We start from the raw sequence: 26781 nt of genomic DNA on the forward strand, positions 1-26781 counted from the left end.
CGAATGGTGTCCTCAGCAATAGGGCCCTGCTGTCAGTTTCCATGGAGCAACCTTTTGTCTTAGCAGCAGTCTGGGTAGCTGGGGGTTTCCATGGGACCCCCTTGGCCAACAGCTCAATTGAAAATACCTTTGTCCTGCCACTGGAAGCCTCACCTCTCTACAAAATATGGCCAAATGTGACTCCATATCCGCCATTATTATGAGTCCTCATTAAGCTCACATTCATAGTCTCCAGAACGTTTCTCTTGCATTAGAATGCCCACAAGTTTCTGCCTTCTCTTTCTCAACCCCATTTCTGCCCACTTGTTTCTCCCACTTCTGTCCTACCTGCCCCCAGCACACCTGTGAAATCTCTTCTATTTCCCCACACAGGGAGTTCTCTGAATCCCCTCTAGAATCCTCCTCCTTGCCTAACCTCTCCATGTCTACAGATTGTAGCTTGGTTATTTATTTAATGGCTAATACCTGCTTACTAAACGAAAACATACCATATTTATCTTTTGTGGTCTGGGTTACCTCACAGGCTGATTTTTTTTCTTGTTCTATCCATTTGCCTGCAAATTTCATGATACATTTTTTTAACAGCTGAGCAATACTCCATTGTGTAAATTAACCACATTTTGCTAATCCATTCATTGGCTGAGGGATATCTAGGTTGTTTCCAGTTTTTGGCTATCATGAGTAAAGTCCAATGAATGTGGTTGAGCAAATATCTTTGTGGCAGGATGGGACATTCTTTGAGTATATGTCTAAGAGTGGAATAGCTGGGTCTTGAGGTAGAGTGATCCCCAATTTTCTGAGGAAATACCATATTGATTTCCATAGTGTCTGTACAAGTTTACACTCCCACCAGCAATATAGGAGTGCTCCCCTTGCTCCACATTCTTGCCAGCATGAGCTATCACTTACGTTATTGATGTTAGCTATTCTGACAGGTATAAGATGGAATCTCAAAACACCTTTGATTTGCATTTCTCTGATGCCTACGGCTGCTGAATATTTCTTTAAAGGTTTCTCAGTCATTTAAGAATTCCTCTGTTGAGAATTCTCTGTTTAGATGTGTTGACAGAGGTTTCTGTCCTGCCCAGTTTTTACAGTCGTTTAATCCCAAATAAACACACAGAGGTCTACATGAAATGTAAACTGATTGGCCTATTAGCTCAGGTTTCTTATTAACTAATTCTTATAACTTATATTAGCCCATAATTCTTGTCTGTGTTAGCCATGTGGCTTGGTCCCTTTTTCTACGAGGCAGTCACATCTTGCTTGCTCTATGACTGGGTCACAGCAGCTGACTGAGCTTTCCTCTCCCAGAATTCTAATTGCTCCACCTCTGCTTCCTGCCTGGTCAACTACCTATACTTCCTGGCCAATCAGCATATTAAAATACGACTGACAGGGTACAAACCATTGTCCCACAGCAGATATGTACCCCCATTTGAAATTGTGTTGTTTTTTGATATCTCGTTTCTTGACTTCTTTATATATTTTGGGTAATTAGTCCTATATCAGATGTTTGGATGGTAAAGATTTTTTCCCATTTTGTAGGATGTCATTTTATCCTATTGATGATATTCTTTGTCTTAAAGAAACTTTTTAATTTCATGAAGTCCCATTTATTAATTGTTGATCTTAGTGCCTATAATACCGGTGTTCAGAAAGTTGTCTCCTGTGCCAATGATTTCAAAGATATTCACCACTTCCTCATCTATCAGGCTCAGTGTACCTGATTTTATGTTGAAATACTTGATCTACTTGTACTCAATTTTGTACAGGGTGATAAACATAGATCTACTTGAATTTTTCTACATGCAGGCATCCATTTTGCCCTGCATCATTTTGTTGAAGATGTTCTTTTTTATGGTGCTTTTTTTCTGGCTCTTTTCAAAAATTAGCTGTTCATAGAGTGTAGATTTATGTTTGGGTATTCAGTTCAATTCTATTGATCAACATATCCATCTATGTTCATGCCAATACCATATGGTTTTTATTAGTACAGCTCTGTAGTACACCTTGAAATCAGGGATGGTAGACCTTTCAGCAGTTCTTTGGTTGTTCAAGATTGTTTTTACCTATTTTTGTTGCTGTTGTTTCCATATGAAGTTGAGTATTGTTCTCAAGTTCTGTAAAGAATTGTATTGGAATTTCGATGGGGATTTCACTGAATCTCTAGACTGCTTTTGGTAGGATGACCATTTCAACTATGTAAATCCTGCTGATCCATGAGCATGGGAGATTTTTACATCTTCTGATATCTTCTTCAGTTTCTTTCTTCCTTGTTTTAAGTTTTAATTATACGTATCATTTATTTGCTTGGTTGGAGTTACCCCAATATATTTTGTGGCTACTATGATTGGTGTTGTTTTCCCTGACTGCCTTCTCAGTCTTTATTATTGGTGTATAGGAGGGATATTGAATTTTTTTGTGTTAATCTTGTGTCCAGCTACTTTGCTGAAAGTGTTTATAGGAGTTGCCTGATGGGGTTATTAGGGATATATATATATATTTTTTCATATAATCTGCAAATAATGATACTTTGACTTCTTCCTTTCCAATTTATATTCCCTTTTATCTACTTCATTTGTCTCATTGCACTAACTAAAACTTCAAGTAGTATGTGGAATAGGTATAGAGAGTGTGGACAATCTTGTTTTGTTCCTGAGTTTATGAAATTGCTTCAAGTTTCTTTCCATTAAATTTGTTGTTGTTTGTAGGCTTGCTGCAAATTACCTTGATTTTGTTTAGGTATGCCCCTTGTATCATTAATCTCTCCAGGATTTTTATCATGAAGGGAAGTTGGATTTTGTCAAAGTTCTTTTCTGTATATAATGAGATGATCACGTGGGTTTTGTCTTTTAGTTTGTTTATATGGAGGATTACAGTTACTTATTTTTGTATATTGAACCACTCTTGCGTCTCTGAGATGAAGTTTATTTGATCATGTTGGATGATCTTTTTGATGTGTTCTTGGATTCAGTTTGCAAGTATTTTATTGAGTATTTTTGTATCTTTCTTTTAAAGGAAATTGGTCTGTAATTATCTTTGTTGAGTCTTTATGTGGTTTGGATATTAGGGTAACTATGATCTCATAAAATTAATTGAGCAGAGTTTCTTCTGTTTCTATTTTGTGTGCTAATTTGAGGAGTATTGTGTTAACTCTTCATTGAGTAGACTAATAGAATTCTGTGCTTAAACCTACAGATCTTGTTTATGTTGTTGTTGTTTTGGTTTGGTTTTGGGGGGGAGGGAGACATTTAATGACTGTTTCTATTTTTCTAGAGGTTATATTTTTACTTAAATTGTTTTTCTCATCTTGATTTAACTTTGGTAAGTGATGCCTTCTGAGAAAATTATCCATTTCTTTTGGATTATTATAATACAAATACACATGCATTGCTCTTAGGTCAGAGGCATGGAAGAGTACATAATTTAAAATCATAGTCAGGCATTATTTAGGTTATAAAACTTGATGGCAGGGAACTAAAATGATCTAAGGCAAGTATGATTGGTTTGCTACATTTTTCTCTTACAGGAAGGTTAAACAAACAGGCTGAGTATAGAGTAGGATGTCAGTCTTAAGTCTTCAGTGATCTCAAGATGTATTATTAACCTTGGCTGGGAGGTCAGGCAGAAGTTCCAATCTCTTGCCTAGGATTTCCAAAGCAATCAGCATTTATAACCTAAATAGTGCATAGCTATAATTTTAAATTACATCCTCTTCCATGCCCCTGAACCAACAGTCATGTGTGTGTGTGTGTGTGTGTGTTTGTAAATGTAGGAGAATTTTTTTTCTTGTAATGGATTGCAACACAATCCTGCCCACCCAGCTGCAGCACATAGACTTTCTTAAATGTTGACCAGTTTGGATTCAAAGACGAAGTTGAGACTGAACCTCAAACATCTGCAAATGCAAAGCCAACAGCACCGTGTGCAAAGTAAAAACTCTGCAGTAGCGAAATTTTCCTAGCAAAAGCCCAACATTCAGCAGCTAACCTCTACCACAGTGTCCCATTGCAAGGGGGTGGGGGGAGCGAAGCAATGTCAACCCACAGTGTATACAAACTCAGAAAACTTAAGGTTTTTTTTAACTACTGAATATAATTTCACAGTCTGCTTGATATGATTTTTTTTTTCCTGGCTTCTTTTTTTTTTAAAAAAAAAAAAAAAAAAAAAAATTCAAACCAGCCTCTTATTTTGAGCACTCCCTTAGTCTTTTTCTATAGTCATTTGCAACCACTTTGCAAATTTAATTTGGCTTATTCTGGGTGGTATATGGAAAGCTTCACTTTGGCTTATTCTGACTGTCATTGGCTCTTAAGGGATATATTTTAGGTTTACCTTTTTAACATAGTCATTGGTTTAAAGCAGCAGATAGCTCATCTTCTTGATGAAAAAGATGGTTTGGCCATTTCGATGTAATGGCACACTACCAAAGCCACTGACTTTGGAATCAGAAGAAAGATGATGGGGGTTCCAGCTCCTCTGTCAGGTGGATAGATTGTAGGGCTCTTCTCACTCAGACCTTCGGTTGTCTTTGTCACATAAACATAGATGGGGTTGAGGTGTTGAACGGGATGGTTGTCAAGGAACAGTGGACTGCATTTTAGTATTCTGGTATCTGTTTGGTGACAGTTTTATAATAAAAGTCATCCTTTAAAGTTAGTGACATTGACCTTAGTCAAACAGAGTCTCAGAAACTTGATTAGTCTTTTGAGATACTCTACAATGAACAGAAGTTTTTGGTTAAAAGAGTTAGGAAAATGTGGAAGGCATTCTTCCCCTTATTCATAGTCTAGCAGTACAATGAAGACTCCAGATACCCTGCCCTAAGGAAAGATGCTCTATTTGCAAGTTAATCTTACACTTTAATATTAATGATAAAGTATTTTGCAGGTCTTTAATCACCCAGGGGCAGGGAGGGGTGCGCTAAGAGCTCTCTGTAGGTCTCCAATCATTTCTACTTCCTGGGTCATACTGTCACGTGATGATCGCCGATGAGACCCTCACCTCAGAAGATTTTCTTTCTGCCTTCCTTTGGTACAAAAACCTCGAGTATGTCTCAAGTGAATACTTGCTAGTACTCCGTTGACCAGATCAAAGTTAAAGTTCTTCACTGCTTAGAGAAAACACTTCTTTGAATGTCTCCAAGTTGCATCAAACATAAACTTACTCAAAACGAATGATGATTTTTCCAACCCACAAACAGCTGTGCACCCACACAAAACTATTCTAATGTCTTTGCTGTTTCCATCCTATTCCTGGTCTATTACCTTTGACATTTTAAAGTGACCCTTGATTTTATGTTTCTCTTGGCTAACCTGCTGTTTTATTTTTTAAAAGGGGAGATTTCCAGTTGTTTTCCTGAGACTCTTAACTCTTCTCCAAACTTTCTCTTCTCCCAGTTAATCCTTTGATAGCCAGGCTCTTCCCACAACTTGGAGTATCATCAAGTTAATCAGACAGCCCCAGTCTCGCTCCCTTCATCTGATTTAAGATGAAGCCATCCATAGCCAGCACTGATATATTAGTTTATATTTTTCAAAGCCTTTAAAATGAAACAGGAGCACACTTGCTCCCGTTTATACATAGACCCATGCATAGACCAATCACTTCCCCTTTTCCAGGAGTGAAACCTCAGGTCTTAGCTTTGTGTGTATTGCTTCCAATTATCTAATTCTATTCAGCTGTGTTTCTATTTTTTCAACACGTAAGCATCACTCCTGTTGCTCCTCATCTTGTCCTGCAGCCTATGTACTCACATGATTTCTGTTCTTCAAGACCCTCAATCCATCCTGCCTTCCAGGATGCCTTTCCATCTAGGTAACTGTGCCTTGACATTTCTGTCTGTAGCAATGTTGCTTGCTAACTATTCACGCTGCCACTGATCCTGTACAAACTTAGTCTTTCTTTCCTTCCTTCCTTCCTTCCTTCCTTCCTTCCTTCCTTCCTTCCTTCCTTCTTTCCTTCTTCCCTCATTACCTCTCTTCCTTCCTTTTGTTCTTTCTTTCTTTCTTTCTTTCTTTCTTTCTTTCTTTCTTTCTTTCTTTCTTTCTTTCTAGATGTAGGCATCTATGTGTGCACAGGTTCATGTGCACATGTGTGGATGTATGTGCAAAAGCCCGAGATTGACCTTGGATATCTATCTATCTATCTATCTATCTATCTATCTATCTATCTATCTATCTATCTATCTTTCTTTCTATCTATTTTTTGAGACAGGTTTCTCTGAGTAGCTCTAACTGTCCTGCAACTCAGTCTGTAGACTAGAATGGCCTTGAACTAGGAGAGCCACATGCGTCTGCCTCCCAATTGTTGGAATCAAAGGCATGCACCACCCTGCCTGCCTGAATGTCTTTCTTAATAACTCTTCATTTTACAGATTTGAAGTTTCTACTTACACTCCAAATTCACCAATTGCACCTATTCTAACTGCCCCCTTACCCCTAGGATCCATTTCTCTGCCTCTTGGGTGACAGGATTACAGATGGACAACATATCTACATGATGTTTATGAGAGTGCTGGGATCTGAGCTTCAGTGTGAACCTCTTGAATGGTAAACACTTTTTCTACCGAGCCATCTCCCTAGCCCAAGAGCCTTTTTTCTGGCTACTGGCAAACTATATATTCCCAATGGGATTGTATTTAATAAAAGACAAATACCATTGTTGTTGTTTGAAAAAAAAAGAAAGAAAGAAAATGCTGCCAGTGGGCTCATGTACTTGAACACTGGGTGTCCAGTTGGTGGCGCAGTTTGAGGAGGCTTTGGAACATTTAGGATGCGCAGCCTTGCTGGAGGAAGTACTCACTTTAGTCGGGCTTTGTGGTTTTGTAGCCCCATCCTACTTGTTGTTGCCTGTCTTCTTCCTGTGTGTTGTGAAGTTACAACCCCTCAACTTCCTGCTCTCGCTGCCTGCTGCCATGCCTTCCTGGCCATGGTGGATTTTCTCTCTTTAATAGTAAACCAAATTAACTGTTTCTTTTATTCTAAGTCACTTTTGGTCATGGAAATTTATGGCAGCATTAAATAGTAACTTAGACAACCATGCCACATTTCTTTTATGTTCCCCAAAAGTGTTTATATGCATAAGAACCACCAAAGCTCTTTTGCTGAGAAACATCTTGCTACACGGATGAAATTTGTACTAACTCACCTTGAGTTTGAGAGAACAGCATGTCAAATCCCAAACATGTGTTTGTGAATGGAAATTTTAGTTAATATTTTATCCCCCGACACACACATTTTTATTTTGTGTGTATGTGGGGATAACGGGCTGTGGAGATTTTGCCACGGTTTTTGTGCATGTGGAAATCAGAGGCCAACTCTTTAATGCTGATTCTCTCCTTCCATGTATCTTCGAGTGCTCAAACAGGTTTTCAGGCTTGGTGGCTGAGGCCTTTGCCACCCAAAGGTGTAGATCCCGATTACCATCCTGCTACTAATTTTCTGGACAAGTCTCTTACTCCCTTACAGTGGAGCAATGGGGACTATATGTTTGAAAATGTTTTCAGGTCAATTTCCCTGGTCTTATTGGAAGTCAGTGTTCGTACGACCAGTGACAGGATTAACATTACCCGACATGTTTAGACCATAAGTATATTTTATAAAATTTAACACTGCCAGAAGTTCAGATAACCTGCCATTTTCTTTCCGATAATAGACTCTCTTGGCTGAAGTACAGAGAATGTTTGTATTGATATATCACCTGTGGATATGGTGGGGGTATTTCATTAGCTCCCTTGTCCCAAGGTCATTGCTGTGGCTGGCTACTTGGAAAGCAGCAGTTGTGAAAAGTCAGGGGTACTTATGAAACAATGAGGCACTCTGTCATAGACACTGCTTCCTTAGGGAGACCACGTGACCCAGCAGATTTAGACCACATTCTAGGCAGCTTGACAGGTAAAGTTCTTCAGGGCCCTTAAACTCCTTTAGAAGCTTTCTCCAGGAGAGATCTGGAAGTGAACGTCTCATTGGCAGTCAGCCATGGCACATTCCTTCGCATATGCTGAAATGAGTGCTTGCCAATAAGTTTTGAGGGCAATCTCCCCATTCTTATCAGAGCAAAGGTTTATATATCATAAAAGAATGTGGCGTCTTTGCCTTACCAAAGAGGTATGAGTAGAAAAAGCTTTTGATTTACTGGTTTGCTTTTTCTGCATCCCCTGCTGAAATGCTTGTGGAAGAACATTAATTTTGCTTCCTGAAATAGGGAGTCGAACACATTAGAAATTGTAATGCTGAACTTATTTATATATTCACAAACCTTCAAGGCCTTGTCAAGAGATGATGTTGACAAAACATCCCAAGTGTTGCTCTAACACTGTTCCAGTGATCAGCAGCCCAGTATTCAACTGGTCATTTGTTTTCTCTGGCCCACAGGCCTCCCTTTGCAGTCGCCCGGAGAGTTCCAAATGGTCATGTAAAAAATAGGATAATAACGCCACGCTTTGCTTCCTACTTCCCAGCCTTCCATTCCTTCTTGCCTACGACTAAGAATTGAGCCTGTCACTGTGTTGTTTCATAGACCGATCCCACGGGCACATTAAAACAAACAAACAAACAAAAACAAATCCTGTTTTGTTTTCAGAATAGTCTCAAGACCAGAAAGGCCAGTACCAACTCTGTATTAAGCTAGTACACTGTTGGTTGTCATGGAATATTTCAGAAGCAGGAATCTACAGGTGATTGTTCATCAGATGTAGACACAATCAAATCCCTGTGACAGAGTGCAGTTTCAGGGAACTGGGATATGGATCTAATACTGCAAAGCATGACCCAGAGTGAGCAAGTCAGAAACTCCACAGTGGGTCACCAGAAACCGATAACACACATGTCTGCTTGTCGTCATGAAAAAAAAAAAAAAAAAAACCATGTCCACAACACCATGACATTTATCCAGAGTGCTTCACCTCAGCACAGCTTCCTACTTGGTGCTAAAAATCCCTGTTTATATGATTCAGTGCCCTTCTCCATAGTGATCAGATACCTCTGCATTCAGAGACTATTTTAAGGCTAGGGATTTATCTGTAGATTCTTGAGTTTCACATTCCTACTGGGGGACACCCAGTAAATGTTCACTCTTAGCTTCATTGTAATGTGTATTGCAAGCTATATCACAATATACAAGGATCAATTATTGTTATCAGCAACTTTGCAGCTATATTCTCCCTGCCACTGTCACGATCAGAGGAGTCCAGTTATGTTATAGTAGAGAGGGTTATTACCAGATCACTATTGCGTTTTTTAAAAATAAACTAAAGTGAAATTGTTTGTACTTTGAGACTGTGGCTCCTGCAGCATTCACAGGACACTGACGGAAGCGTGTTATGAAATGTGCAGCGTATACTTCCAGAAGAAATTTCCAGAGAGCACTAAAGTTCCGCATCCAAGAACAGTAGCAGGAAACAAATGTCAGAGAGGTCTTGGCACAAGCTGTCTGTTCGGTAACCATTAGTCACCCTCGGACACCTCGGGGGAGACTGCTGGACAAACACCACAGAAATCGAGATGCCTGCCTCGTTGCTCATTCCATCTCTGCCCTGGTGTTTAGAACCCAAACTGACAACCTCATAGCAAGAAGCCACATAGACTGATTTCACTGTAGCCAAGGATGACTGGTCCACATTCCATCACCAAGACAGATCTGTGCCCAGCTGTCATCCAAATTTTTTACTGTTCTTTTTTCCTTTTTGTTATTGTTAGAAAGCTAGACACTTTGCAGATGGCTTGAGTAATGTTGTCCAATTAAGCATGCACTTAATTTTGACTAATATTCTGGTTTAATTTTTTTTTAATGTCAAGAGATTTTTTGTTCTGCTTCTTGGTGCTTGCATTGCCAGGTAACACGGGCCTCCTTTATGTAAGAATTTCCTAGAAAATGTAGCTGACAGGTGGCATCTGTTTAAATGCGTTGACGGGGTATCACATTTTTGGTGGCGGGTCACCATCAGTGTTTAATGTTAACGTGTAAGCTGAGGACATCCCCATGTTGTGGGCACCAACAGGCGTCTATTCATCAAACACTGCATATTCAATAAAGGAAGGAAAGCACAGACGTGGCTGGCAGAAGGGAGCTCTTTTGAGAGCCCATCCCTTTCCAACTCATTCCACAGGGGAAATCTACTCTTCAGAAATCTCCTTCCCCTTCCTCCTCACCAAACATCGCTTTGAAAGCCATAAATATTTACTCATAACCATGGATACCTTCTTAGCCTAACATTCCGTAAATACAGGGATAATTCATTTTCTACACTAGCATGGACACCTACTTTCTGGGTTACCGTGAGAACTTGGACACCAGGCGTTTCTGAATACTGTACATGGAGATGTAGGAAAGAAGCAAGATGTCTAGAAGTTGAAATAATCCCTGCGCCCAAAAGGTTTTTGAGTTTCCTGACTAGAGCAACTATTTTGATAATTATATTATATTCTGTAGTGGAAAATACAAAACCAAAAGAAAAATGCTCCACTTTCAGTTTGTTATACTACAGATTCAATCTATTGTACCTCTTGTAAGTGATACAAAGTTTAGTGTTAAGCTTCCCAGAGTCAAAGCAGAAAAATGGCACAAGTTGTCACGTGTTCCCAAGGTATGCTGAAGTTAATTTTATAAATCTGTCAGGGGAGGCTATGCCTGCACTGAAGTTTGAAAGCAATTCTATACGCAGATATTTTTTAAATTATGGTAGTAACATGACATCACGGGGAAGTAAAATGCTGAGTCATGTCAGACAGTTGCTTTTTATTCTCCAAATATCTGATTCTATTCTACAAGATCTTCAGGGCTCTCCTAAAATAAAATGTGATCTTCTTATGGAACTTGACTTTTGCGCTTGTTAGACTATAATGTACAAGTTTACTTTAACTTATTAGTTCCAAGAAATTACTAAATTTTATTTCAAAATTTGTTTTCTCAAAATTGCTCCTTTGGGTTTATTTTTTTCAGTGTTTTTGAGGTGTCAGTTATCTATTTGGTCCGGAAAAGAAAATCAACTGAGGTCAGTAACAATTGGAAGTAAATTTGGAGACCAGCAAGTGAAATATTTAGCAACAAAAAAATTTCGTTGGCACAGACTATATCTTGTAGGTCCATTCATTATCAGTGGGACTGCTGTGGCTGGAGAGGTGGCTCAGCTGGTAGAATGCTTACTACGGAAAGACAAGGACCTGAGTTTGATCCCCGTTCCGATGATGTGGATTGAAACTCCGGTGCTAGGAAGGCAGAATCAGGCAGAACTCCTGAACTTAGGACATGGTCAGCGCTCATCCGTAAGCCCAGGGTCAGTGACACACCAGTCTCCAAAAAGATAAATAACAATAGAAAGACACGCGGTGGTGACCTCTGGCCTCTACATATGTGTGCACACACACGTGCACACACACGGCACTCAAACTTGTGCTTCTTCTAATGGTATGCTTGCATTTTTGTTTCCTTTTGTCCTGTCTTGCTCCTGAATTGGAAAACAGTGTTATAAATAGGATGGGTGAAGGAAGAGGAAAAGAAAGGAATGAAGGGCATAAAGGGAAAAGGTGACTCGCCTCAGCTGACTTTTGTTTATTTGGGGAAAACCCTGAACTGGCCTGAGTTACTGCAGTGCCTTTCTGACTCTTCTGAAATCCCTTCTCCAGATAGCAGCCTCAGTGGGTTATCGTTTCAAGACGTGTGCAAGATCTTGTTACATCCCTTCTTGAATTTCTTTAAGAGCTAGCTTCCTGCTGCACTTAGCATGGCATTCAGACTTTAGCATAACCTCTCAGCCATCTGGTTTCCGGCTACTCATCTCTCTCTTCTTCCTCTTCCTCTCTGCTCTGCCCTGCTTTTCAAACACACTTGGCTTTTCCACTTCGGGGCCCATGTATACTTCACTTTCCTTTCCCTGAGGTGATCCTTCTCCTCTCATCCTTATGTCTGGATGCCCTGCTTTTAGTTCCCAGCTAAGAAGCTGCACTGCAGCTCCTTTGAGGAATTTATTCATAGGACTCCTCCTCCAGCCAGCATGCGCATGCTCACACCAGCTCCCTTGAGGCATTTAGTCATTGGACTCTTCCTCCAGCCCAACATGCGCACATGCTCACACCACTCACCATTGGTCATTTATACCTGTTAACACTCAGGAAGGGCATAAATTATTTTCATTTTCACATGAGATTTATCTCCTCCTGAAATCATTTAGAAAGTGGGGTCTTTTATTGCTTCGGGCCACATGGATCTTTTTGTCAACTCTCTGGGTATGTAATAGAGTGGGCAAAATGAATGACTGCCAAATCATGTGTGAAAGAACTTGTATGTGACTGGATTACGATATTTACAAGTAAATTATACAGTGTATGTAAGAGCAGCTCATCTGGGCAAATTTGCTTAGCGACAGAGTTAAACTATGAAGGCATATACCTCTAACTCTGTAAGTTGTTGAATGGCGTGATGCCGTATCTGAAGTCTCTCTGCGGCTGGTAGATGGCTCCTGAAGGCGCGTGCGCATTCCGTGCACACTTGGCAATGTCTTTAGGATGACCAGTGGACCATGACCTGTGTCGGGACTGTATTCCCTCACTAGCCGGGCAGTGTGACTTCCGAATGTTCACAGGGTGCTGATTCCATCATTCATTTCTTCTTCCACACAGCCTGACTGCCCCATACAGCCCGACTTCTAGGCTACTTTTCCTCATTCTGTAAGATCTAAGGGAAGTGAGCCAGCGCTTTCAGAAGGACGTTCTTCCCCATGCTTCCCGCAACTCAGTGGGCCGATCAGAGTTAGATAGCCTCTTCTTGTCAAACCGTTCAACTTTTCTCAATTGTTCTTTAATTTACAGTTTATTTTTCTACTTCCCAAAGTGAACCTCACAGCTATGGTTTGTTGTAACTGTGTCTTAAAGGAAATCCCACATGGGGCCTTTAAATGCAGTTTGGGTTTGTAGATAGTTCATTCTTCAGCGAAAATCTGGTGCTTAGGGACCTTGTTATAATCTCCACACAATAAATGGCCTTGTATGTAGCATTTACATAATCATTTGTACTTTTATTACTATATCTCTCTAAAACAAAGTACAAATACATACAGCCTACGGTTACTTAGATGGTTGAATTTATAGAGTCTGGCAGACAGTTTTAGTTTTATGAACTGGTTTACAGTAATTCAAAAGTCAGGAGCAGCACATGAAGAAATTTTATGGTTCAGTGTTAGGTCGCAGAATCTCCTTCATATGGACATATGCAGAACGGTGCGTTCTGTTCCGGGCTGTGTTACAAGGATTAAAAACAAGCAAGCACAGAGCCACTACAATAAATCCAAGAAAAGAGCTGGACGCCCACCACTGAGGAACTCGTTATGAGACCCATGTTCATCTGTGATTATCCGCAGCTGGAACATGAGTGTGCACGGGGACTCCAGAGGTGTCGTTGTTACATAGCGTATCTCAGCATATGAGCCACCCTCACACAGAACACATTTTGGCCGATGTGTTAAAGATACACTTTATTTTTCTCTTTGTGTAGATAATTGTGTATGTGAAACATAGGTAGACTATATGAAGAATGATAAATAAGTTGCAGGCTCCTTTCCAGAAATCCATTCATGCAAATATACTTGACTATCCCAGGGCAGTGTGTGCTGTAAGTTCCAGTACATGGGGTAAGATGATACTGATATTCTTTTTCTGTCACAATCGTTCTGAGAAAGTATTTCTCCAAACAGTCTTCAAGCTTGACCTCATGGGACAAGTTATATTTCAAAAAGGAAACAAAAGCAAATGGACAAATATTCTTTGTATCGGCGGACCCGCCTGAGTCAAGATGGAGTTGGGAGGGAGGGAAGTGAGGGATATAAACAGCAAACAGTGTTCATGCCTCAGGCTGCAGGTCCAGGGTGTTGATGCTAATTCATCACTAATAGTTGGACTGTTACTCAGAGACAGTTTCCATGGAGCAAAGGAGCATGCTGCATCCATATACATGCTGCGTTCATGGGTCCTCTACATTCTATGCATTGATGATGGGAGCACACCCACATCATTGAGTTGATAGATCATTTACAAATTGTGTTATTGTTTCTGAAACATTCACACATAAAACAGCTAATCTATATGAATCCCACTTAGTCTCCTGGGGTTTGGGATGAGCAGAGTCTTTGCTCACTATGTGACTAAAGCGCAAACATTTAAATAACTTTTTCTGCATTCACTTGAACAATACATTTGGATTTATGCGCAATTGAGAACTTTTTCATCTTCCTGGTTCCCATAGAAATATCACCATGTAGATGCCCAAACATTTTATACTTCTATGTAATAGTGCCTTTTTTTTAATTGAGAAAAATAGAATTGAACAAGAAAGCAGCTCCAAAGTCAGTTATATGGATGGCCAAAATATTTCTGGGTGTACATCATGACCTAATTTCAGGTAATAGCTAAGAGAAAGAAGTTCCACAGTTTATATTAAAAGGAAATGAACATGTTAGTGGGAAAAAGTAAGGACACCAGGTCATAAGTTAGGGCTGCATATATTTTCTGTGGTGAAAGTTGGTTGTTTGTGTATTTCCACAGTGCAGTGGCTAGGAACCTGTGAATTCACTATGTCTTTGTATTTCTTCTTTTAAAATTGTTTTTATTGAGTTACATATTTTTCTTTGTTCCTCTTCCTTCCTCCCCCTCCTCTTTTACCCTTTCCTATCGCCCCCCAATGCTCCTAATTTACTCAAGAGATCTTGTCTTTTTCTACCTCCCATGTAGTTTAGACCCATGCATATCTGTCTTAGAGTCAGTCCTCTATATTGTCTAGGTTCTCTGGAATTGTGAATTGTAGGTGGTTTTTCTTTGCTTTATGTCTAAAAGCCACTTATGAGTGAGTACATATTTTATTTGTCTTTCTGGATCTGGGTTACCTCAATATGATATTTTCTAGATCTATTCATTTGCCCACAAATTTCAAGATGTCATTATTTTTTCCAGCTGTGTAATACTTCATTGTGTAAATGTACCACATTTTCCTTATCCATTCTTTGGTTGAGGGGCATTTAGGTTGTTTCCAGGTTCTGACTATGACAAATAATCCTGCTATGAACATAGTTGAGCACATATTTTTGTGGTATGATTGAGCAGCCTTTGAATATATCCAAAAGTGGTATTGCTGGGTCTTGAGGTAGGTTGTTTTCTAATTTTCTGAGATGATTTCTGAGAAAACATCTAATTTTCTGAGAAATCCAAAGTGGCTGTACCAGTTTTTACTCCACCAGTAATGCAGAAGTGTTCCCTTTACCTCACAATCTCTCCAACACAAGTTGTCATCAGTATTTTTTATCTTGGCCATTCTTACAGGTCTAAGATGGAATCTCAGAGTTGTTTTGATTTGCATTTCTCTGATAGCTAAGGATGTTGAGTATTTCCTTAAGTGTCTTTCATCCATTTTAGATTCATCTGCTGAGAGTTCACTGTTTAAGTCTATACCCCATATTTTACTGGATTATGTGATCTTTTGGTGTCCAATTTCTTGAGTTCTTTGTATATTTTGGAGCTCAGACCTCTGTCCAATATGTGGTTGATGAAGATCTTTTCCTATTCTGTAGGCTGCCGTTTTGTCTTGTTCTCCATGTCCTTTGCTTTACAGAAGCTTCTCAGTTTCAGGAGGTCCCACTTATTGTTTCTCTCAGTGTCTGTGCTACTAGAGTTATATTTAGGAAGTGGTTTCCTGTGCCAATGCGTTCAGGTATACTTCCCACTTTCTCTTCTATTAGGTTCAGTGTGGTTGGTTTTATGTTGAAGTCTTTGACCCATTTGGACTTGAGTTTTGTGCATGGCAACAGATATGGATCTATTTCTATTCTTCTACACGTTGAAATCCAGTTATGCCAGCACCATTTGTTGAACGTACTTTCTTTTTTTTCCATTTTATGTTTTTTGCTTCTTTGTCAAAAATTATGTGTTCGTAGGTGTGTGGATTGACATCTGGGTCTTTGATTTGGTTCCATTGGTCCTTCTGTCTGTTTTTATGCCAATACAAGGCTGCTTTGCTACTTTTTTAGAGAAAGACACAGTTGAATAGTTTTATGATGTTAGATGACTTCATATTTATGTATTCGATAACAGTGATTTTTATTGTTCATATCTTATGATAGATCAAACATTCTTTTGGTTATATTATAAAAATAACTAATATAAATGTTTACTTCTCTGGTATGAAGAAAGTGAATCTTTATGTAGGGATTCTCCTTAACTCAAGCAGAAACCAAAGTGTTTTTGCATTGAGTGATTTTTAACTCCCTTTAGTTACAAATATCTCTTTATTTCACCATAAAGAGGCTTAAGAATGCCAGAGCAATAATTATTCAAAATTTTCACTTTTGATGCTGGAGAGATGGCTCCATGGTTAAGAACATGTACGGCTTTGGTAGAAGACCTCCGTTCAGTTTCTAGAACCTAGTCCAGGCTGCTCACTACTGTTTATAATTCCAGCTCCAGAAATATATCACCCTTCTTTGGCATCCATGGACACCAACACTTATTTACATGATTAAAAGTAATCCACTTTTTTTTGCATTAATGAGGATCTCCAAGATACAAAGTTAGCCTCTTTTATGCATTGGACTAGTTTGCTTTTTTCAACTTCCTTTTCTTTGTTCTCTAAAGCTAAAGAACTAATATTATGAGTTCCATCATTTAAAAAGTCACAGGGGTGTGTCTGTGTACGTTTGTGTGTGTCTCTGTGTGTGTTTCCGTGTATGTATATTTCTCTGTGTGTCTATATGTGTGTCTGTGTTTGTGTATGTTTGTTTGTATGTGTTTGTGTTTATGTCTGTGTGTGTGTGTGTTTTATCTGGAATCCTATCCTAACTACTTCCTTACTTTGAGACCATAGAGCGATCACTTTAGTTCTCCAAGCCAAGTTTAGAAAACATTCCCTTGATTGCGTCCTTTTCTTCCACAGCTTAACCAGCTAGAAAAGGCCATGGAGGCAGCGCACACGTTCTTCATGGCCAACCCTGAGCACATGGAAATGCAGCAAAACATAGAGGACTACAGAGCCACAGCAGGGGTGGACGCCTTCCAGCTGGTAGACAGAGAAGCCAGGCGACATCTGGTGAGTCCTGGGGCCTCCGTCCCTGCCTCGTAAAGCTGACTGCACCTGTTTCGTTGGCTCCGAGCTGAATCGTATAGTGGGTTCATATATCAAGTTCAGTCTCAATGTACACTAACTTTCATACATTTGAAAAACATGAAATATTGTAACTAGTGGTGGAGCTATATTTGATATTCTATATTAACACTTCAATAACTGAGAAAAATGAAAATTCTCTTAGAAAAATCAGGCTATGGTGAAGCCTAAAACTCCATGAAGTCATCTGTCTCTTCCATGTAGCCTCAGTTCTTACTTGGGACTTTTTCACGTCATATTTTTTTAATTAACAATTTATTCATTGACAGTTTCACCCAATGTAAATAATGAATACTGACCACATTTACCCCAGAGTTTTACCTTCTTCCTCCTACCTTGTATACCCCTCTTTCCTACTTGAGTACCAGCCTCGGAACCCCATCAGGGCTCAGAATTGGATGCCTATGACAGGCGAGGATCTGAGGATAAAACTTAACTCAAGTACATGACCTCTGCATCTTCTTTATTTTTTTGTGCAAGGGAAAAAAAATGAAGTGAAGGGGGTGTGGAGGAGAGGAAGAAGAAGAAGAAGAGGAGTAAGGGGAAAAATAAGACGAAAGGAGGAGATTAAGGGGAAGAAGTAGAAGTAGTGAGAAGAAGCAGAAGAAGAGTAAGGGCCGATTTCCATGAGGTTTTTAGTTTTTACAGACACAGTTGGAAAATTCCATGGGCAAGGACAATGACAACAAGCATATCAAAAAGGGCAAGTAGAACCTGACAAAGCAGTACTCTGACACAGGTGACCCGACTCAGGAAAGAGCCAGCATTCAAGGGGAAGTATCTGACATTCCAAACCATTAGATAAAGTTACTAAACATCCCTGAATCCCGGATTCACCCATTCTCCTCATCTAATCTCTTTTGTGATAACCAGCTTTGAGGACACCCAGATTTGTTTGTTAGCAAAGGTGGGGCATGCTCAGTGCCTGTCTTTTACAGAAATTTCTATGTGGTCTGATAGCAGGTAATTTTGTGGGATTGACTCTACATAAATTTAACTGTTAGACCAAAGAGTGACTGCCAAGCTTCAAGGCCACATGTTGTGGGGGTGGAAAGGAGCAAGGTCATTCCATTGCCTGTGTAGAATTCACATTGCAACGAATCCCATTTAGAAGGGAAGAATCATGGCTTCACAAGGTTTTTACAGATATGACAGTGACTTTTCCAAAAGACAAGTGTTCCCGCAGCTCTGCAATGGGTTGCTCCATGTGGATGGGTATGTATACACTTCCCGTGGATCTGCCTATTGGTCTGCCAGCTGTGCATTCACTGTATATATAGTCCTGTGGGCTCCAACATACAGATCTCTTTCTTACATTTGTGTTCATGTCTACATGTCTTGTGACCCTGAGTTTAACTGTGCCAGTCCTCCTGACCAGGGTTTGGAACTTTCTGTTGGAGACTGAAAACAGTGGGTGCACAACTGAAGGTAACTGATTCCCCATCTCAGAATCCATCAATAGTCGGGAGTGCATGCCTCGCTCCTATGATAGTTTCATTTCTAGTTTCTAAAACGATATGCAGACCGATTTCCAGGGTAGCTCCAATATCTTACATTCCCACCCACAGTGGATAAGGGTTCCCTTGTCCCACATCCACCCACCCCAGCCTGTGCTGTTGCTGTTGCTATTTTTAATGATGGTCTTACTGACTAGGGTAAGATGGAACCTTAAAGTAGTTTTATTATGACTTTTCCTGATTGCTAAGAATGTTGAACATGTTTTTCAAGGTTCCCTAGACATTTCTTATTCTGTTTCGTGCTGTAGTTTATTTTTAATGCAGTATTTTGTTGATTTCTTTGAAAATGCTGTACATGCATACAGTGATTTTGAATCGTTCTCACCCCTATTCCTCCCATCCAACTCCTCTTGGATCCATGATCGCCTCCCCTACCTCCCTCCTCCCTCCTTCATGTCCTCTTCATAAATAAACCACTGACACCAATTACTGCCAGCCATATATGCTTGGGTATAGGGTACACACTGGAGCACTTACCAACAAGTGACCACATCTCTAAAGAAAGCTTGCTCTTCCTCCCCCTAGAAGCTATCAACTCTTAATGATTCCTTAGCTAGGGGTGGGAGAACAAGTGTCCCTCCCCAATTCATGGTAGAATGCTCAGTGACTTGATCTTGTGCCGGTCTTGTACAATCAGTCACCAATACTGTAATTTCATGAGTGCATTGGGCTTATCATGCCTACAAGACACTACTTCTTCCCAGTCCTTCATGATTTCTGTTTCTTGCAAATCTTTCTGCCTTCCTATTACTTGATGTTTCTTGAGCTTGGCAGGAAGAAGGTATGATATAAATAACCCACATGGTGTATTGTTCAATCTCAATGAGTTTCTGAGACTTGGCTTGTTTTTCTTGCTGTTGATATCTAACATTATTCCATGTGGTCATATAGAATACAGAATGTTATTTCAATTTTCCTGGATTTGTTGAGGCTTTTATTTGTATCCTAATATAAGTCCTGTTTTGGAAAATGGTCCCTGAATTGCTGAAAAGAATGCCTACTCTTTAGTACTTAGCTAAATGATTCTCGAGATGTCTGTTAGTTGATACCTTGTCTTGCCGTGTTACTGTGGCTGGTTCAAGTAATCCTCCTGCCTCAGTCATTTTAGTGTCTAGGACTATAGATGCCAACGGCCATTCCTGATATTTAACACACTTATTTTTCACCTAAAAGTGAAACCAGTGTGAGTTATTAATGGCTACAGTATTTGTCTCTTGCTTTCCAAGATGGAGGATTTCCCTTTGTACCGGAAGTGTACAATTTGGAGTTTGAAAAACCCACAGTATTCTTCTTACAAAAAATTATCATTTGAAATCACACATGGAAAGGCCTTTCTGCCTCAATTTTTTCGACCTCACCTTTCTCAATGTGACCTTCCAAATTACTGCCAAGAAGAATGATAGAGAAATATTGCAGAAGGAAGATTTGATGGACCAAGGTTTAGAAGTGATGGCACCATTTTAACCATGTTTGCTATCCCACATGCCTTCCCTACAGCAGAGAGATTATAGACTGTCCCCATGTGTATGTGCAGAAAGAAAGTAAATTGATTGACATTGCCATATTCCAGTTATGCAACAGGTTCTCTTTCTTTGACATTTACCTGAACCTGTGGAAGTCACAATAGACAGATCAGAAAACCTGTCATTACCTTCTGCGGCACAAAATTCCACTCTGACCTTCCTAAATGATCCTGAGTCTGTGTTCATCCCACTCTTGACAAACAAGACCATGTCTGTGTCCTTGCAGGAGAGCTATAATGCAGGAGTTAAACACTATGAGGCTGATGACTTTGAAGCTGCCATCAAGTACTTTGAACAAGCTTTAAGAGAATATTACAATGAAGATATGGAGTGCCGAGCTCTATGTGAGGGGCCTCAGAGATTTGAGGAGTATGAGTATTTAGGGTATAAAGGCGGTCTTTATGAGGCAATTGCAGGTAAAGCTTGTTTTTGTTCTTTGTTTGCTTACTCTAAAATGCTATGGATATTGTGTAAAAAGTATTCTGACAATATAGTGCTTAATAGTAAAGACTGTAACATGTTAACAATTCTCATGTGTCTATTCCATCCTGTCCTTGGCAGCTAATTTTTATAGTTAAAGTTTTAAGATTTTTCTTCCCGATTTCTTCTGATGTATTTGTTCATAATTTGTTTTTATTTATTTCATCAATGTAAAAATAGGAAGTACCATGAGTATTTCTTTTCAACATATTTTTTTTGTTTTATTTTATGCCTAGCAACAAAATGTGGACTTCTCATGTAAGTACATGTGGACTCACTTTGCTGTATGTTGTGGCTAGATAACACCCATGATACAGGACCATCACCATTTTAAACATTAGTCTTTACTGAGGGCTAGTGAGATGCTTGCAGTTTTTCAGTATTGTAAGTAATATTGCAATGACCCCTTTGATACAGTCTTGTACAATTCATTGGCAGATTATACTTGAGCATGTAGTTTAAAAGAATAGGCAATGTGTGATATTCAAGCCTTTTATTGGAAGAAGTGAGTTCTCTGTTCATACCCTATTTGAAGATAAAGAGTTTGTATTAACAATATAAGTGTAAAAACACAACTGTCAGGAGAAACTTTCAGAGTGTGTTTATACAATCCAAGAGAAGTAGAGTGCTTTCATACAGAACAAAAGGCAAGAGAAGGTGGAAACCATAGTCTTCGTAGAATACTATAGAATTAAATTGATTACAAGGACAAGTAACCAGTATCTCAAATAACGTATAGAGAAAATTTTAATACCTTTCATAGTAAAGCGAGGTTATAAATTATTATTAGTAGTAATTTGTCTATCAATTAGTAGTAGTATCAATTACCAATGCTTCTTTAGCAATTGTAACATAAAATGCACCCATTCTCTTAGTTTTACTTTTTTTGTGTATATACTGAGGATTGAACCCACAGTATCATGCAAGTTAGGTAAACACTGTATTACTGTGCTATAACTTTATCCATCCTCTTATTTTTTTTTATCATGGAATTCTAATCTAAGTTCCCAGGCTTGTCTTGAACTCTCCCTAGCTAACAGGCATTGATTCTGTAATCCCCTACCTCAGATGCCCAAGTACCAGCCCACAAGACCATAGGTCTTTCTTTGTTTACATCTCTAGTCAGTGAAATGGAAATATAGGGTTATGGGGATTGTAGAGAAAGTAGAGGTTCCTGGAGGGACCTTATGTGACCTTAGCTTAATGCCTCTGGGTGTGTACTAATCAGTTGGGTCAGTTGGTCACAGAAGTACAGGCAAGCATACAGGTAGGTACAGCGGGCCACTTTGCTGTGACTGTATTTTAGGGGCTGGCATGGAGAAAGCTTGAGGAAGCCCCTGTATATATAAAGCACAATGTATAGGATAAATGTCACAGTTATCACACAAATATCAGATGCCCCTTGCTGGGTGGAGGGGGTGGGTACAATTCTAGTCTTGGCTCTTGGTTTTAATATTCTATTTTTCATTTTATTTTTTGAAAGTTCCATGAATTTATACAGTGAATTGTAGTCATTTTAGACCCCCACCCCAGCACCCAACTTCCTTCTCCAACTGAAGAAAAAATGCACTTGTCAACAGGTTCCCTCCTACTCTCTCTCTCTCTCTCTCTCTCTCTCTCTCTCTCTCTCTCTCTCTCTCTCTCTCTCTCTCTCTCTCTGTTGTGGTCCAGTGAGTTTTATTAGAGTTTTTTGCTGGAACATGGGTGGGATATTACTTACTTGACAAGGAGAGCTGTCTAGTAGGTACATTAAGATGACACCACTTCCCTCAGCAAAGACCAACTGCCAGTATCCTGACAGGTCCCTCCTCCAGCCTTGATAAAATTTCAATGAACTCGGTGCTGGACATGTCTTGTGCAAGTAGACACAGCTACAGCGATTTCATAATTACATCTGCTATGTCATGTTCAGAAAACATCTTTCTACTCCTCATCTCCCTATCCTGTTTCATATATTCTTTTTGACATCCCCCATGTCCTCCAGGATGTTTCCTGAGCTTTGGAGGAGTTCTATGATTCTATCATATACAGAGGAACAGGATTACATATTGTCTACAGTTTAGCCACTCGTGGGTTCCTTCATTAACCACCCCATTGTAATTAGAAGCTTCTATGAAGAGAACTGGCAGCAGCACTAACCAATGAATATAAGCAGTATTTAGAGGGAAGTTTGACAAAATAAGTGTTTTGCACAATGTAGTAGGTTTGATAATAGCAAGTTCCTTACCTGGGCCTGTGGTCTCCCCAGTCGAGGGCTGTTTTTATTTTTCTTGATGGTATCACAGGAGCCTCAAGGGTGCTGAACTTTTGGGGAGATTTCCCACACAGATCTGCATCTCTGTCTGCTTCTCAGACAACTCACTGAAGAAATGCTGCTCCCTTTAAGCGAGGAATTTGTTAATTAGGACAATTGAGTCAGGTGGTTAGAAACAAACTAAGAATCCGATGCATAATTTTTCATCAAGAGTTCATACTTTTAAAGTAAACATAATCAAAAGCCAAGTAAAGAGTAGCTTATACAATAGCAAATCTTTATCACATATTTGTTGATGATATGTGATTTTTCCAAGACATACATAATGAAGAAATGATGTTCAAATGAAATGGAAGTTACTAAAGTCAGTTTACCTTCCCGGTTCTAACATTTCCATATCTCCCTCAAAAGCACTTACTTAGTAGCTCAAACCAATTATGTGAAGTGGCTTTTCAATCTAACATCTTCCTGAACTCTTAAGTCCATATTATTTGTTACCAAACTTGGACAAATGCCCCTTTTACATGGCGCTTAATACTTACTGAGTCATTTTAACCAAGTCCCCATGATAGCTTCCTTCCTGTTCTTGGTGTGCAGGTCAGACAGAACTGTAATACAGAGCCCAAATTCTGTCCTAACTCTACTGTATATAAACCTCCTCACTTTATGGCTTTCATCCTACTTGGAATAAAGACCAATAACTTTGAAGGACTTATTTTATGTATATTCATGTTCTCCATTGCTGCCTTCTCAAGTTATTTGAAGGTTTTGGATGTGCCACTACTTCCCTCTCTGTTCTCCTTGCGAATCAGGTTTTCCATACCACATAGCCAGTGTCCTATCTTATTCAGTCCTTATTCCTCAGGGACTGCAGATCCCTAAGCTACTTAATAAATATTGGCTAAATGAATGTGTTGATGAATGTGAGAATAAAGAATATGGTATATGCACAAATAACTATGTATAGATAAATGTATTAACAATGCCTTGTGCTTGTGATAATGTTGGTCATAAATGAAGGTGGCGTTTTGAAAAGCTAATTAGAGAATAGCTACAAAGTGTAAACTAGAATCAATATATCTATTATAGTCAAAGTCACTACACTAAATTATCAAACTATGAAGTGCTCTATTACCAAAGTAAATTTAAATTATCCAAAATCAATATACTTGTATGAGTTACTTTGAGGATTTATTTCTAAAACTTCTCTTTCTTTGGGCATCTGCCAACTTAACTTTCCTATATTTTTGTGAACATTGTTTATCTAAAAATAAGTTTTGCATGTCTTTTACAGTAAAATTACTGAATTTTTCCTTAACCCAGTGTTTTGCAGGGAGAATGAGCTAGCATTTTGTTTATTATTTATAGTAATATATAAATATGTTTACATATGTAAATACATATAAACTCTTTATTTAATAGTTTACTATGCTGTGGTTTTATGCAATGATGTACACTACCTCCAGCCCCACATTTGTCTGTGTACCTGTGCTGTCAGTGTCCATGGAACAGATTCAGCAAATGGTCTAGATTCTGTTATTACAACTGATATCTCTGTAGGTTAGTATTAAGTGCTGGTCAAGTTACCATAACCCATTGACTGTTGGGAAGGGCAGACATCTCCACACTCAGTTTCTTTGATTCTTTTTTTTTTTTTTTTTTTTTTTTTTTTTTGGTTTTTCGAGACAGGGTTTCTCTGTGGCTTTGGAGCCTGTCCTGGAACTAGCTCTTGTAGACCAGGCTGGCCTCTTTGATTCTTAAGTACCGCAACCAACATCCCAGCTCCCAGCAAAACACTGTTGAGTAATAGTCATATTCTCTCTAGAGACAGCCCAAGACCTGCAATTACAGAACTATGGTAAGATTTCCTGGAAATCTGAAACATGCTCACTCTATGTAGCAAAAGAAAAACAACTAAATGTATTCTCACACAGTTGTTCTGAGCCTCAGTCTTATTAAAAAGCGCATTGATTGCACAATGACACTGAAAGGGAAAGAAAACAACAAATATAATTACCATGTTGATTTCTACCCTGCAAATTCTTGCATTGCTAGGTGTCCTCAATTCGTAGTTAAGCTGGCATTCACAAAGGAGAATGTGTTAGGAAAACCTTAACGCTTGAATGTAGTGAGGAGCTGCTTATTATCTCCCGGCCACTTAGCCCCAAAATAACCACACCACACAGAAACTGTATGAATTAAATCGCTGCTTAGCTTATTAGCTCTAGCTTCTTATTGACTAACTCTTATATTAATTTACCCATTTCTATTAATCTGTGTATCGCCACGTGGCAGTGGCTTACCAGCAAAGTTTAGGCATGTCTGACTCTGGCTGTAGCTCCAAGGCATCTCTCTGACTCTGCCCTTCTTTCTCCCAGCATTTACTCCATTCCTCCCCACCTAGCTATGCTCTGCCCTGCTGCCCTGCTCTGCTATAGGCTCAAAGCAGTTCTTTATTCATGGTACTCAGAGCATACAGAAGGAAATCCCACACCACTTGAATCGTAGCATTAGAAGAGACTAAATGTTGGAGGAAAACACAAATGGCTGCTTGATGCAAGTTTTCCTGCGGTTAGCTCTGTTTGTGAAACCAGAAGGCTATCTTTGTTGTTCTAATTTGCTGTTTATACTCTGCTTTGAAAATATATTCCTTCAGATTTTGAATTGTCTGTTGTTACATCTTTTTCATTTTTTCTACACTTGTCACTTGATATTAGAGTAGTGGCTCTCAATCTGTGAGTCACAGCCCTTTTGAAAGTTGAAATACCCTTTCCCGCAGGAGTCCCATATCACTTATTCTGCATATCAGATATTTACATTACAATTCATAACAGTAGCAAAATTACAATTATGAGAATTATTGCATTTTTGTGATTGGGGGATCACCACAACATGAGAAACTGAAGGGTCACAGTATTAGGAAGGTTGAGAGCCACTGAATTAGAGAAGAGATTGATTTGAAGGTTAAGAGAACATTGGGCTATGGAGGAGAGAAACAGTTGGTTGTTTTCTGTTCCCCTAAGATATGAAATGCCGCTAGTGTTTTATTCCTAACTGCAGATTATACATGTAGACCTCATTATTCTCTCCACATTTCCAGCTGGAGGTAGAAAGCAGTGGACTGTTGTTTTGATTCTGTTAGCTGTTCTACATGGGCTCAAGTTAGCCAGGTTATGGAAAACGTTTGCCCCACCCTCCAAATATTCCTTTCCTTCCTGTGTCCCAACCTCACTCTGTAAAATTGTCCAGATCCAAGATGAACTCTAACTCAACAGAGACCCTTTTGAGAGAAGCTGTTGTGCCCAATTAAATTGTGCAACCATGAAGTCAAGTGATTTTCTCCACTGCCAGGGAGACTACTCAGCCCAAGTATGAATGAACCATTCTCTCCCTGAAAAACGTTGCCCCATCTTTGCTATAGAATTCAAAGTTAGACAAGGAGGGAGGGAAGTTTTCCTTGTGATATTGGCTGCTTGTGTTTCTACAGCTCATGCTTTGGTAAACCAGACTAGAGAATCTGGAATCCCCTGTACTTCAGCATCTTACCTATTAAAATAAGAAGAGCAGCCAACGAAGAGGGCACAAAGAGGACTGTGCTTATTCTAATTTTTTAGCTGTCATCCTTTCTGCCATTTTGCCACTCTGTCAAAACAGTATCCCATGTATTAGGAGCTGTAGTGTCTAAGACGTGCGAGCCTGGTCTATAAGTGGATAGATTCTGGTCCTGAGCAATAGGCATCAAGAAATATCATTTGAATTCCTCCTTTAAAATAAATTGACAGGGAAGTGGAATTTAAGTCCTCCATTTCCCCTGCTAACTTTCTGTGTGGATGGCTGTTCTGTTATCTGAATGGCTTAACATCAC

The 26781-nt window shown here is 39.3% G+C and overlaps 1 protein-coding gene across 1 annotated transcript in view; it reads left to right on the plus strand.

Moving 5' to 3' along the window:
• The window catches only part of P3h2 (prolyl 3-hydroxylase 2), a 142400-nt gene that overhangs the window by 90135 nt on the left and 25484 nt on the right, over window positions 1-26781 (plus strand). Inside the window, exons 2-3 of the mRNA XM_038345593.1 lie at window positions 16915-17067; window positions 20409-20598. Coding sequence (XP_038201521.1) covers window positions 16915-17067; window positions 20409-20598 — 343 coding nt within the window. The remainder of the gene's footprint in view (window positions 1-16914; window positions 17068-20408; window positions 20599-26781) is intronic.

Source organism: Arvicola amphibius, chromosome 10 (assembly GCF_903992535.2).
Source record: "Arvicola amphibius chromosome 10, mArvAmp1.2, whole genome shotgun sequence".
Lineage (NCBI taxonomy): Eukaryota > Metazoa > Chordata > Mammalia > Rodentia > Cricetidae > Arvicola > Arvicola amphibius.